The 13,918-nt window shown below is 40.8% G+C and overlaps 1 protein-coding gene across 2 annotated transcripts in view; it reads left to right on the top strand.

Annotated features, from left to right (window-relative positions):
• The window catches only part of SEMA5A (semaphorin 5A), a 330,300-nt gene that overhangs the window by 290,176 nt on the left and 26,206 nt on the right, over positions 1–13,918 (top strand). For both annotated transcript variants that reach the window (XM_069808839.1, XM_069808840.1), the window contains exons 17-18: positions 4,471–4,696; positions 12,825–13,043. In XM_069808839.1, the coding sequence (XP_069664940.1) occupies positions 4,471–4,696; positions 12,825–13,043 (445 nt within the window). The remainder of the gene's footprint in view (positions 1–4,470; positions 4,697–12,824; positions 13,044–13,918) is intronic.

Here is a 13,918-nt window from a genome sequence, read left to right as displayed (position 1 = left end):
GAACTATTGCAATGATATTTTTGGAGTCTGCAAATGGTCTCAGATAATTGTTGTTCTGAGTCCAAGAGTGTACCCTGAGAGCTCGGGTGCTTAATTGAAACCCATCAGAGGAAGTTTTCCCCTGTGGGTGCCCGGGGAGCCCGACCCCGTCTCTGCGGTCGGCCGGGGACACGGGGGAGACGGAGCTTGGCAGCCGCCCCCTCGGGTCCTCTCAACGGCCCTCTTGAAGCAGAACGCTCCACTGCTCTCCTCGTTCTCTCTTACCACTCCTGCGCTGAGGTGAGACCTCCGTGTTCCACCGGAGACTTTTATTCCGCTATTAGTCACTTTATTATTGCATCCACTACTCTGGCTGGTCAAACTGCTTTGGAGCGGGCCATATTCCTGAAATCCCGCTTGAGTAAATTGTTCAAGCGTTGGACAAGGTGAGAAGAGGAGGGTAATCCAAGCAGAGGTAGCAGTTTCCGTATTCCCAGTCCCTGACAAATCCTTCCAGTCAGACTACGTCTTCGTGCTAGCAGCGCCAAAGACACCCGTGTGCCATCTGAATCGTGCCTTTTCTCTCCCCTCCTTTACTTTCGTCCAAATCTGAGACCGTTCAGAGCAAGGTCATGGTTCTGCGTATACTGGAGTTTTGTAGCATCCGATCACATCAATGCTTCCATCAAGCACGCTGCCATTTTCGATTCCTCTGTGGCAGACGCGGTATTTGGTAGGGCAGCGCAGCGCTCGCTCTTTGAGAGAAGCCAGCGGGCTCTGCCGGGTCGTTATTAGCGCCAGGACTTCATGGAGTCGGCCATTGGTAGGATATTCCTCTGGATTTTCTCAAAGAGAGATTATTTACTGCTGTTAACATTTTCTGGGTAATCTCCATGTACTTTTGTTTCCCCTGCCATTCTGAGCCTTTCATGGGCATTATCCAGTGATTGAATAGACAGGCATGACAGCAGACAAACTGTCTTATAAGCTGTGCACCAAGCAAGAAGAAAGGAAAAACAACAAATGGTCTCTACAGATACTCTTAAGGAACACCTTTCTTTTCTGGTTCATGTAGCAATATATGAGGACACCTTCACAGAGGGTGTATGAAGGGACTATGCATGCTGAAGCGCACTGATTACTGGTATCTGTCTTTCTAGAAACAAGCAAGCTGACGTGTTCATTTCAGACATGTGTTAGCAAAGCAGCATTCAGTACACTAAATTAACTTCTTCCTTTGTTGCCTATTTTTATTTGACAAAGGGTTCATTGCATATCTCACACATTCTGCTATATACGACCCTCGCCTGTCTAGGCCATATCCAGTAAAGAAAGACCTCGCCTTTCTAGCAGCTTTTATTTTTGATTGAAAAATATCAATACAAAAATCAACAGCAAATGAGGAACGAAACTTTTAGGCCATTGTGACTGTTTTGAAACAAACTTCGTAGTAGCTACTATACTGATTGAATTATTCCTGCTTATATGCTACTAGAAAAGAGCTTGTGTTTCAAGATGTTTGAAAGTGATACAGCACTTCTCCCAGACTGTCACTGAATTTTTCCAAGACATTTGCCTTTGCAACAGAAAGTACTTTGATTTGAAAAACTGAAATATATGGCAAATGTTAAATGGATTAAAAGCTGGCTCACTGACAAATTGAAAAATGTGGTGTTAATGGACAGATATAAATGACTGGGATGTGTCTAGCAGGGTCTGACTGCAATCAGTTCTTGAGTGAATAGCACTTAACATTTTTATCAACCGTCTAGACAATGATATAAGACATCTTCAGTAAAGCTTGACCATGACAGACATTGTTGAGGTAGTAAATAATGTGCTAGATAACTGCAGAAGCTAATAAAACAGATTTTAATATTGCCAAACACCAGCCTCTTGTGCGGGATAGGAAAGTGTATGTAGTTGTAAAGCTGTGATTTAGAGAAGGACAGGTTATCAAAGATAATTGGGTCTACTTAAGCTCTTTGTGCAATGTTGTGGAAGGAAAAAGCACTAATGCAATAATGTATGTATTAAAGTCAGACTGTCGAGTGGAATGGGGTCACGATTGCCTCTGCATGCTGTATTGATAAGACTGCTTCTAGAATGCCAAGTTGAATTTTGGTGTCCCGTCTTAGGGAAAATAAGGAAACAGGACAAAAGGAAGATATAGGGATGCACAGGACCTGGAGATCAGGTTTTAAATCCTATGTAGCTTTAAGAAGTTCGGCTTGGTTTGTCATTATGTATGGATATTTGGGCATGAAAAATTTGTTTGTAGGTATGGGACAAGGAGCAGTTTCGGTATCATTGATAAAGACGCCACAAAATTCAGTGACTGGAAAATTAAATTAAGGGGAAAAATGCAGCCTTGAATTAACTTGCACTTTGTTAGCTTTGAGGATTACTAAATAGTGGAACAGCTGATGCGGGGAGGTGATAGACTCATCAGTGCTAGACATCTTAAAAAAAAAAAAAAAGCGCGGGAAAGACAGAGTGCTCTTGCTAAAAGACACGCTGTAATCCAGCAGCTGGAGGGGACTGCGCGTTGGAGGTGAACAGCCCGTTGGGAGAGCAAGCACGGCGGTTCTGGCCATTGCTGGGATCTGTTAATTTTGTGATTTCTTTTTCACTGTTCATGTACTGTGAGGACAACAGTCATACATGTTCTGTCCTCAGTCTAAAACACATATGATTTAAACAGTTGCCTAGAGGAATCATGAAGAAATTACTTCCCCTGCTGTACACAGGACCAGATAGTTTGCTCGTTCTTTGCTGTCTTCTGATCCAGAAACCAGTCGAGGCTGAAACTCCGATCCCAGGAAGGTCGATCCAGTCCTCTGTGCTCTAAAAGGATCCTCTTCCACAGGTGGTCCCCAAGTATGACTCGTGGTCACCACTGTAGTGGTCACCAGGTCTTACGGTGGGCAAGGACTCGGCACAGCCTCGAGGAGTGAACAGTAGTCCAGCAGAAGTCTTTGGGCTAAAAGCTCTTTCTGGCCTGAAGTACCACAGAACTATGAAACCTGGCCTCAGAACACGAGAGTCTCGAATGTAGGGCTGGGTTCTCCAGTGTCTGGCTGTGTTAGTTGGGCAGCACTTTCCGGGGAATAATTTTTTTTCTGACTCTAATAGATGGAAAAATTAGAAAAGCTATCAAAGAAGCTTCTTCTAGATCTGAAATAGCAACAGAGCCTTTAAACCAAAATATAAGTTGAGAGCAATTGCTCTCAGTCTAATTGGATGTGTTAATAAGTTGGACCATCTGAGAGAAGAGGTAGTGGACTGAGGAAAGTGTGAGATAAAAAGGTTGTTACCACCATGGGAAAGAGAGGAGCAGGTAATCTGTTGCTTGTTGGAACTTGGTGGTATCAGCTGGGGTAGGGGTTATAGAGGAAGGAGGTTGTACTGTGTGTACTGTGTGATGAAATCATTATTTCTATTGTGTCCATGTTAAAAACATTTTAAAATTTAAAATTATTAACATTTTAAATTTTTTTTAACATGGACACAATAGAAATAATGATTTCTTCACACAGTTTTGGGACTTACAAACTTCAGTAGGCTCCTTTTCAGAAGGTACCCTCCCGGAGTATGTCTCTAAGGGGTCAGAGGTTGAGAGATCTTTTAAAAATCGTCCCACTGATGCCTATTTCTTTCTGCCTTTAATAATTTGTTAGTGTCAATTCATTCTGATATTTAATGGTTGTTTAATTTCATCCATATAGTTTACAAGGCACTTGCATCAGATGAAGCGTATTGTGCTCAGGGAAATGAATTGGCAGGACCTGCAAATCTTGATGATGCTTGTCAGAAGACGTATTTTGTGGAGCTTGAGAATATTGGCAATTCTGCATTTGTTTCTTAGGTGTGGTCTGTTTCCTTTGGTGCATATCAGTCCACAGGGAATTTGCTTCTGATGATAGGTTTAGCAATGCTGGAGCTACGGGTAACATGCACCTCAGGGAGCCAGATTCCATAATAGAAAACATTTTTTGTCCATTGTCCCCGTGTAATACATAAGCAATATACAAAAGGGACAGTGGTTTGCTTATTCATATGCCACTAGATTTTACCAAGGAATTATTTGCTGGTTTGTGTCTTGTACTTGCAGTTTATCAGAATTCCTCTTAATTAAAAGCTTTAACGTATTTAGCTACACCTTATTTGGGGCTAGTCATTTATAAAGATGTGCTTTATCATGGTACTTACAGTGTTCAGCTTACCCTTTTTATGGATGTAATAGACCTAATTTGTACGGGTATATTGTTGCTTTTAGCAGTGTGATACTGTGCCTGCCTAGAAGCAGAAAAAAACACTTTTGGTTTGAGATTAGAATTAAAAGTTTATTGATGATCACTGCTATTGGAAATGCTGGAGAAAATATCAAAGGCTTTTTTTATTAGTTGGCTTTTTGTCTGTTTTGAGGGTTTGGGGGGGGGGGTTTAAGTCATATTTAATGATTATATTCACTGTGACATTTTCTTCCAGGAATATCAGCCTTGTAACACCAACACGTGTCCAGAGTTAAAAAAGACAACTCCTTGGACACCTTGGACCCCAGTCAATATTTCAGACAACGGTGGCCACTATGAACAACGTTTCCGATACACCTGCAAAGCGCGGCTGCCTGACCCAAATTTGCTAGAGGTGGGAAGGCAAAGGATTGAAATGCGTTACTGTTCCAGCGACGGCACCAGTGGGTGCTCGACAGATGGTAAGCAAAGCTCGAGTGGCTGCACGACGCCTCCTGCGAGCCAGGTGTCTGCAGTTCCCTTTCCGCACAGAGTGGAAGTTTTTGCTCGCTGGTGTTTTGCGTAACAGGACTGGTAATGAAAAGGAGGACATAGCGATCACAACGGGGAATCTAGCTTGTATTTCTTCTGGACGTGGCTTCATCATTCAGACTAATCAAGTGTCTTTTACCACTGATTCTGAGATTTGCCAGGTTATTTTAATATTCTTTACAATAACCTGTGAGCCATGACGTGGCAGCCCAGTTCTTGGAGGATTCCGTCACCTCCTTGTATTCTCTCAGGATTTTACTGGGGGAGAGTTTGTGCAACATTAATGTATTTGATAAAGATTTAGCTAGAATATGTAGTATTGATGCTGAGAAGAACTTTTTGCTCAGTAATTCTAAAGTAGGAGCTCTAAGATTCATGCAGGTATTTAACTAAATAAGGAGTTTATGCACTGGATAATTTCTATTATAGAAGTTTATGTTATGCTATTGCTAGAAATTTAAAGTTCTGTTTATTTCTGAGATGGAAAACTGAACTCCTTCAAAATCTTTTCAACTTTAGATCACTTTAAATTGGAATTATTTTATTCCAGAACTTTGTTCTTTCCCTATCAGTAATATACAGTTTTGAATAAATGTTATGTGTACGTATATGAAAAATAAAACCTAGGAGAACTTCTGACAGTCACTCTAATTTTATTAATACATTTCATTAATTATCCAGTTTTAATGATATATCAGTGTTTCTTTTTAAGTATTATATTTTAGTTATATAATCTAAGGAAATACTGTTTTTTAATTTTTGTGTTTAAATATTTATAAACCTGCTTTCCACTTAAATAGCCTTTTGTATCTTCACAATACCCAGGTGAGCTGAAAAAATGTATAACTGAAGGCATTTGGCTTATCTAAGGCCAGAAAGAGAGAATGAGTCCTTGGGTTTTCTAATTCTCAGTATTTTTTTCAGACAGACCAACTATTGCGAAAATCAGTGTTAAGCAGTTCCTGCCTGTATTGGGTTTGCGTGGCAAGGTCTGGGGAGCTGGGGGGGTGCTGCAGGGGTGGCTTCTGTGAGAAGATGCTGGAGGCTTCCCCCATGTCCTTCATCCTGTGCAAAACCTTTATTGATTCACTAGACATCTGTGCCCCTTTGGAGGAGGCAGGACGTTCGTAATATTTAAAGAAATACATAGTAGTGAACTGCGTGAAATAATAAAACGAAGCCCGTGGTGCTCCAGATTGGAGTTTCACACTCTCTGTCATTCCCGTTTCAGGTAATCTACAGTCTCCAATGTTTATTGTTTAGGTCTGGATAGCAAGGCAGATTTTGGCATGGAGCAACTCTTGTAACAAGCGTTTCTGCTATTCTCCTGTTTTCATCCAAATTAAGTTTCAAACTAGCATTTAGCAAAGATTTTGCTCTGCTGGGATTGGTGTATGATCTACCTTTCTTGTCCTAAATAAGACTTTTAGGTGGCGGTGCTGCTTTTTGCTGTCTTCCAGCACTTAGACATTCATGACACCTTTTTAAAATTTCATGACTTTAAATGAAAAAGAGGATATTTTTGCCACCAGATAGTACAGAATTAGGAGAGTTATCACAACAACTAGAAGCAGATCTACAGAAGAATCTAGGTATGTTCTTGTCTGACAGCTGAGATGACAGCACTTAAGAACGGAGTGTAGGGCAGCCAACGCACTACTTGGAGAGCAGGTGGTGGGACAAACCAGTGCAAGAGCCAGTCTGTCCTAGATCACACTGCCGCAAGAAAATTAAGCATGGAGACACCCTTCTCAGCTCTGAAGTCATGATCATAAGTCCTCCTGGAGCTGGATGCATAAGCTGGCTCTTTCTTACAGAATATAGTCAGAAGTAGCAGTGCCTACGTTTTGTTTAATAAGGTGTTCGGGCAGAGCGCAAGAGGCAAGGGTGTGGGTCCAGGCACGTTCTTTGCCTGATTAGCTTGAAGATTTTTCTTTCACTTCTGAACATCAGATTCCTGAGTTTCCTGGTGTTGTAGCTCATTTGTTGCATCTTGCTGAAGCTGCTGCTTTGCTTCATTTGGAAATAATTAATCATTGGACCCATGTATGGGAGTGACCCTGTTGCATAGTAATTGAAATGTTCATCTGGGAGAAGGATTTTTGCTGACTAAGCCCAAAACTACTGAACATTTAAATACTTTATATTGAGTAGTCAACAGGGCAGAAACTATTATACATCTGTCCATTCTTCCTAGCAAGTGCCCTCAGAGCTTTGGCATTAATTCATGCTCATTCTTTGACTCTTTTTGGCCAGTGAGTTTTTAATTATCGTGTAATGCAAGATCAAACCCAATCAGTCTTCCAAGTGGCTACATTTATCAATATGGTTCTGGTGAAAAGAGTTACTGTTACATCTCCTTTACCCACATTTTATTTTGAGCCTGTTTGCTTAGGCATTTTCTGGTTATGGATGTCAGAACAGGGTGGAGTGGAACGTTTCGGTGGGGAGGGCTCTGCCTTGATTTGCTGATGTGATGCAACTTATTGACTGCCTCTAAACTGCAGATTCAGGAGCATTTCCCTGCTCCCAGGTTTGGGTTAGGGTCCACACACCACCCCTCTACTGGTCCTTGATTTCATGGGAAGAAAATAAGTGAATGAGAGTCATGTAGTGTAGCTGTAGCTTTTCAAACAGAAGACTCTCATGGGAATGGAAAACGGTGAATTTTGGCAGACACCTTCACAATTTCTGGCTAGATAGCAAGGAAACATCAGAACTTACTTCCACCTGACCAGAGCCTGGATACTGTGAAACATTCTTTTCATTATCTCCATGTTGAACTGTAGCAATTTGCTGGCTTTTATAGGAAGATTAATACTGGTACAGCATGCTTGGCGTACCTCATTACCAAAGATGTGTTCTGCAAAGATCAGTTCTCTGTTCTTTGCAGAAGAGACCCATTTGTTAGAAATTTTCTCATCACCTATAATCTCCCACTGTGCAGCTATAGTCATGCCATGTTAAACAGAATCATGTTTCACTGTCAGACGCTAGCAAAGCAAACTTTCTTTGCAGTCTGAGCTTAGAGGTAGAACTTCTTGCCAGAAACCCACTAGGCTCCTCCTGAGTGTGGTAAGATTTCTATCTCAGTCAACCAAGCAGTAGCATTTGCACGCTGTATTCGTGCTTTCCTGATTTGAAGTTTGATTAAGAGGAAAGAAAAGTACATTTTGTTCTCTGCCTCTAGGTTTTCATATAGTGCTCGGACAGGAAAGAGACAGCTATTTCAAATACACACTTAGAGAGATTGTGTACATTGTTGCACATCTTAATGCAAATGTCTGTACAGTCCAGCATTAAAAGTCTAGAAATTACATCACCATAGGCTTTAATGTGTGCTTATGAAACAAAACATATTACATATCTACATTAAACATACTAACTGACTCTCTGTAGGAGTATCTGATATATAAGCACTATGAATTGTTCTGAAAACGTGTTTAATCCAGGGATAAAAATTTCACAAGATATGAAGTTATCTGATTTTTCCAGTTTGCATTTCTCTCGCCTAACTCTAGACTCCATTGTAGTCTGCAAAGACAGCGCGCACCCCTGGGGAACGAGGCATCCCTCTAAAGATAAGCATCTGATAGAATGGGCACGAATCACCCTCTGGAGGTACTGCTCTTTTTCCATGGGGTATACAAAGGAAACAGCAATGATGAGCTTAGGCAAGACCCTTGAATTTGACATGGGTAAAGTTAGATGAGGTTAGCTCCCAAAATACCTTCAGAAAACAATTAAACAATGACAACCCTTCCAATTTCAGTCAGACAGTCTGAAAGAGTCTTTTATTTGCCTGAAAATATTTGCCTATAAAATCTGAAGAAAAGTCACAAATTCCTTAAAGCAGAAAAAGGCACCTGGAAACCTGAACTTAGATTCCCAGTTGTCACTCTTTCTCTATGCCAAACTTAAAACAATAGTTATTTTTGAAGGCAGGATGTAGTTTTGTCTGAAATACTGTTTTAGTGGCCACGATATCTTGTGAAGAGATGGATTAATCCTAGTGTTACTCACAGGAAATCTATAGTGCATTCAGAATTTAGTACAGAATAAAACAGGTGCTGATAATTAGTAATGTCCTGTAGTCAAGAGGGGTACATGTTGCGATGTCCCCTCTCATACTGTCTTATTGAAGCTAAACTGTGGTAAGAACAAAATGAATTACGGAAGTTAGAACTGAATTCGATGACAAATTCAAGTTTGATTGACAAATAACAACTCTTCAGTGGAACTTTGGGATTAAATATTTGAACACAAGAAATAAAAATCTTGTGGTAACATAACATCCTCCGTCTGCATATTGTTTCGTCTTTTTAAAATATGTTATCTTTGCATTGCATTAATGTTTGTCATTGCATTTTACCATTTAAATTTTACTAAGTTTTGAAGGTTTATAAGGTTTTCATAGGTAAATAGGCCTGACGGTATTAAGTTTTATGCTTCAATGATATTGTCGAATACTTGCAGAATACCTTCAGAAAGTGACAACACCGAAACAGTCTTTGCTTATCCTTGTTATCTCCTGCACTTTAAACAGTGTTTCATGCTGTCATTTAGAAATGATTCAGGATACTTGAATTTTGGCTCCAGATCATCTTTCTCAAAGTCATGAACCTAGACTGCTTGGATAATTGAATTTTCTCTCTTAGGTTTGAACAGGAGGACATAAGGCATAAATCAGTCAAGTAATGTAATTTATCAGGTGTCACTGCTCCTTCTCTCTTATTTAGAGCTGTATTCCTTAGCTACAGGCTAGACTAGAAAATTATTACAAATATATGTGCTTTATTAGAGCCTCTCTTTTAAGACAAATTAATTGAACTCGGCTGGCAATGTTGCAGTCTTCAAGAAGAATCAGGCCAATCAAAGTTTCATTACAGGCTTTTGCAAAGGCAGATTTTTAATCCTGTACTAGTCAGGGCAGGGGACTTCCATGTTAACATGTCTCTGAACAGGATTAATTTCTTGTGGAGTTATAAGACTATTCCAATTCAACCCAAAAGTTATAAAAAATACTTAGAAATTATGAAATCTTGGTTTAGTTCAGAATTATGTAACTTAATTAGACATTCTTTTTTTTGTTATACCTGCTTGCTAAGTATAATGGAATCAGTAAGCCAGTCAGCGAAAGTCGGCTGGCATACATCGCTTGTGGCTTTCCTGCGGCTGGACTCTGTATTACTCATCAGGACCCTCTGGGCCCAGTTGTTCAGCCAGTTTTCAATCCATCCCGCTTGCCACTTCTCTAGCCCGTACTTTGTTGACTTGTCTATCAGAAGGTTATGGGAGACAGTGTCAAAACCCTCACTAAAGTTGGGATAAGTAACATCCACTGTTCTCCCCTCATCATCTACCTAGTCACCTCATTGTAGACAGCTGTTCAAGGAATGTATACTATACCGTATTTCCAGACCGTAAACTGATCTTGTTATTTTTAACGTCATTAGTGTCATAATGTTAATTTTTTAATGTGCAGTTTCTGCCTGAAGAGAAAATTCTAAGAGCCCCTCTATGAACACTCTATGAATTGCTGTAAAACTGTGAAAAGACTGCTCCTTGTAATAAATTTTTTAATGCTTTGGAAAGAAGAAAACACAGGGGAACACTCGCTGCAGACCAAACTCCACACTGAAAAGATTCTTTAGAATATTCTTCTGTTTCAGAGCCAAAGTACCTCAGAGCTTTCCCTTAGAAGATTCCTCTTCCCACTCCCCAATTTAAATCACAAGAAATCTAATATCATAATGGCAGATAAGGTCACACATTTTCCTTAGGACCGAAAAAGCTACATCTGTCCTGCAAAAATGTCATCAGAACATCCTAGTATTGGTATGAAGTGTTGCAAACTGTAGTGTTTTATGAAGAACATGACTGGCAATCTGGTCCAATTAATAATTTTTTCATTGTTTGCATTGTTGTTCATTTAATAACTAGAATAAACTTAATGTGAAATTCAGGTATAAGAAAATACTATTATTTTGGACTCATAGCTCACTGTGTGCATGAGCTGGGCATTTCATGACCAAAGTGATACAAAATTGGGAAAAAAGGCTCTTAGTGAGCTGGAAAGTGGACCCATATTCATAATTCCCATACTGTTTCTCTGTACTTGCTCCCTTTTTGGATTTGAATGTATGTCATGTTTCTTGAAATGCTGCTTTTAATATCTGTGTAATAGAATCTGGCTCAGCAGGAGGGAAATAGTTACCCTCTGTAATCACTGAAAGGTTTTACCCATTTTTAGTCATTTTTATATTGCTGTTCTGCTGTTTTCTTATTAATTTCAGCAGTTTCTTATTACAAGTATTTTTGTGTCACTGCAGCATCATTCCAATATTGCCGGTTGTTATCAAGTGTTGAACAAAAATATGCAAAGCCTCATCTACTTTGGGATGATTGCAAATGTGCTTCTCAGGGCAGAACTTAAGCAGTATTCCTAACGCCATAACCGTGGGTAGAAATAGGGCATCATTGTTTCCATACTGGGCACCATGAATGAGGGGCTCCTTCGTACTGGTTGTGCAGAGTACTGGTCCTGCTCAGGCCAGGACTCCTGTTGGGCAGTCTCTTCCCAGTATTACCTGTAGCTGTTCCCAGTATGCGATTCAGTGCGTCTTCTGCTGCTTTAGCTCCATCTGATGCTCCCACAGTGCCTGTGCTCCTGGGTAGGGCATCAAACAATTTCTAAAGGGTAAAAGTTTGCGCTGCAGCCTAAGCTGCACACAACCCCCTGCGTTCCTCCACTGCTGATCCCACTCACCTGTACGTACATGAGCAGTGCTGAAGCTCTGGCATCGGCAGGCAGCCACGTCCTCTGCTCTTTGATGTACCATCCATGGGACCTTCTCTCGTCACAACCACTTAAATAAGCCCTTGTGATAGAAGCAGCAGTTTGTGGCCCATCGATCGTAGAGTTTCCAGCGATGCTGGCACTGGGGAAGGTGAACTGCTTTGGCAACGGGAGGAGATCCCAGTGGTGTTGCTGGAGGTGGTTAGTAGTGATGCTTCGAGGTAGTGCTACAGCTCAAGAGAGAGTTCGATGATGTGCTGAGTACGGTTGAGGGAGTCATCTTCCATGCAGGACCAAGCCTGAAAGTGACAAAGATACTCAGATTAACCGCAGATTATTAGAACTTCACCTGGGGCTACATCCAGGCATATTGGTTGTATGCTGTGAACAAGATGCTGTGTGTTGCCCTTTCACTGAGAAACAGTGGACTTCACTCTGCATCGCTGGTTTATCTCGTGCCTTTTCTCGGTACTAAACTCACTTAGAACAGATGCTTTCCACTTGCCAGGTAATTACTTTAACTAGGGAGTATTCTATCGTGCGTGCCTCCAAAACGCTGACTTCCATAGCTTGTATGTGGTTTAGAACACTTCAACTCAGTGGAAAATAAACTTTTAAAAATGTTTTTAAAGTGGCAAAACATTGCTCTTCAGAAAAGCGCAGTCTCACTAGACTTTATGGAATTACTGCTGTACGCGGTCTAAATTCTAAATCTGACTATGGTTAGGGTAAGCCCAGTGCCTTGCTTTCTAGGACGCCCGAGAGCCTCCGGGCACAGCAAGCCCTAGCGGAGGCAGGCTGGCTGCTCGGGTGAGCAGAGCCCAGCCGTGGGACCAGGGAGCTGGCGCAGTGAGCGGGTGCAGGCACCTCAGTCCTCTCCGTTTCCTCTAAAACAGAGGCAATAATACCTACATAATGTATCTGGAGATTTTCTGATAATTCCCGTGCAAGAGAGAGAGAGGTTTTGTCGTCCTTAGGTGGAGTGAATTGACTTTAGTTCAGTCAGCGCAGCCGTAAAGCTTTAACTAAAGAGTCGGATCTGTCTTTGCTGTAGTTCTGTGCAAGTGATTATGAAATTTCTATTATGGAAGAGATCCTTGAGATGAAACTAGGGTTTGGATTGTGAGACTAAAGGACAAGGCCCTCTTGGCCATATTACTATTAGAAGCCTAGGAGTAAATTTGAAGAGGAAAAGGTTGTTTTGGAGTGAGATACTGTTTTAATTCAGTAATGGATTTTTTCAATCCTTGTTTTATTAGGGTTGTCCGGGGATTTCTTGCGTTCTGGACGATACTCTGCTCATACCATCAACGGTGCCTGGTCACCCTGGTCTCCGTGGTCTCAGTGCAGTCGTGACTGCAGCAGAGGAATACGGAATCGCAAACGGGTCTGCAGCAATCCCGAGCCCAAGTACGGGGGACTGCCTTGCCTTGGCCCATCTCTAGAGTACCAGGAATGCAACATTTTGCCTTGTCCAGGTAAGAGTCAAATGAAATGAGAGAAGTATGTGAAAATAAAATAACTCCTCTTCAAGGCTATATCTTGCAATAGTTGGTTTGTTTTGTCCTTTTTTCGGTCGGTGAGTTTGGGGTTTGGTTTGGGTTTTGAATAAACTACAGCTCAAATTTACCTTTATAATATAAGTGGATTTGGGTAAGATTCCCATGTGATGTCAATCGTTTTATCACCAACAGTATTAATAGCTATGTCTTTTTTTCAGTCGTGAGACTTTGACTGTAAAAATATCATTTCAATAAGTAAACTTATAAGAGGGAAAAGTCAAAAGAAATCTGGCAAGACATCAGAAACCAGGCATAGTCTTTATTTAAACTCAAAATACCATTTTCATCACAGTGATTGCTGGCATTAAATCTGTGCTAGCTTTTGTGTGTAGAGCCTCCAGCAAACAAGGTTCAGAAGTGATCACCAAACTAGATGGTAACTCAAGTAGGCCATAAAGATCGTTCTTGGAATCTTGAGCTTCTCCTTCATGGAAAGTTGTTTTACGATTCTGTGAAAAAGATTACAAATAGAATATAGGTCTTCAAGAAACTAGTTTGGGTTATAAATCATTGTTGTATCTTAGACATTTGGGGGAAAAAAATATCTTGGTTTGTCACCTCTCGCCCCTCATAAAACAGACATCCAAATTCAAAGGCTTTTGAGCTTTGCAGAGGCTTTGTGGAATAAAGAAAGGGGAAAGATATAGGAGAACACATGAAGAAAAGAAAATGCAATTGGAGTAGGAGGAAAGAATTCAAGGTAAGAAACAATAGAGAGGAGGAAGAAGAATGAATGAGAGACTCAGTTCTTTCCAGTATCAACAAGTAAATTTAGAAATAAGCTTTCATAC

The sequence above is a fragment of the Haliaeetus albicilla genome, chromosome 21, assembly GCF_947461875.1.
Source record: "Haliaeetus albicilla chromosome 21, bHalAlb1.1, whole genome shotgun sequence".
In the NCBI taxonomy this organism is placed as follows: Eukaryota; Metazoa; Chordata; class Aves; order Accipitriformes; family Accipitridae; genus Haliaeetus; species Haliaeetus albicilla.
The sequence above is the reverse complement of the archived record's forward strand: the minus strand, read 5'-3'. Positions and strand labels throughout refer to the sequence as shown.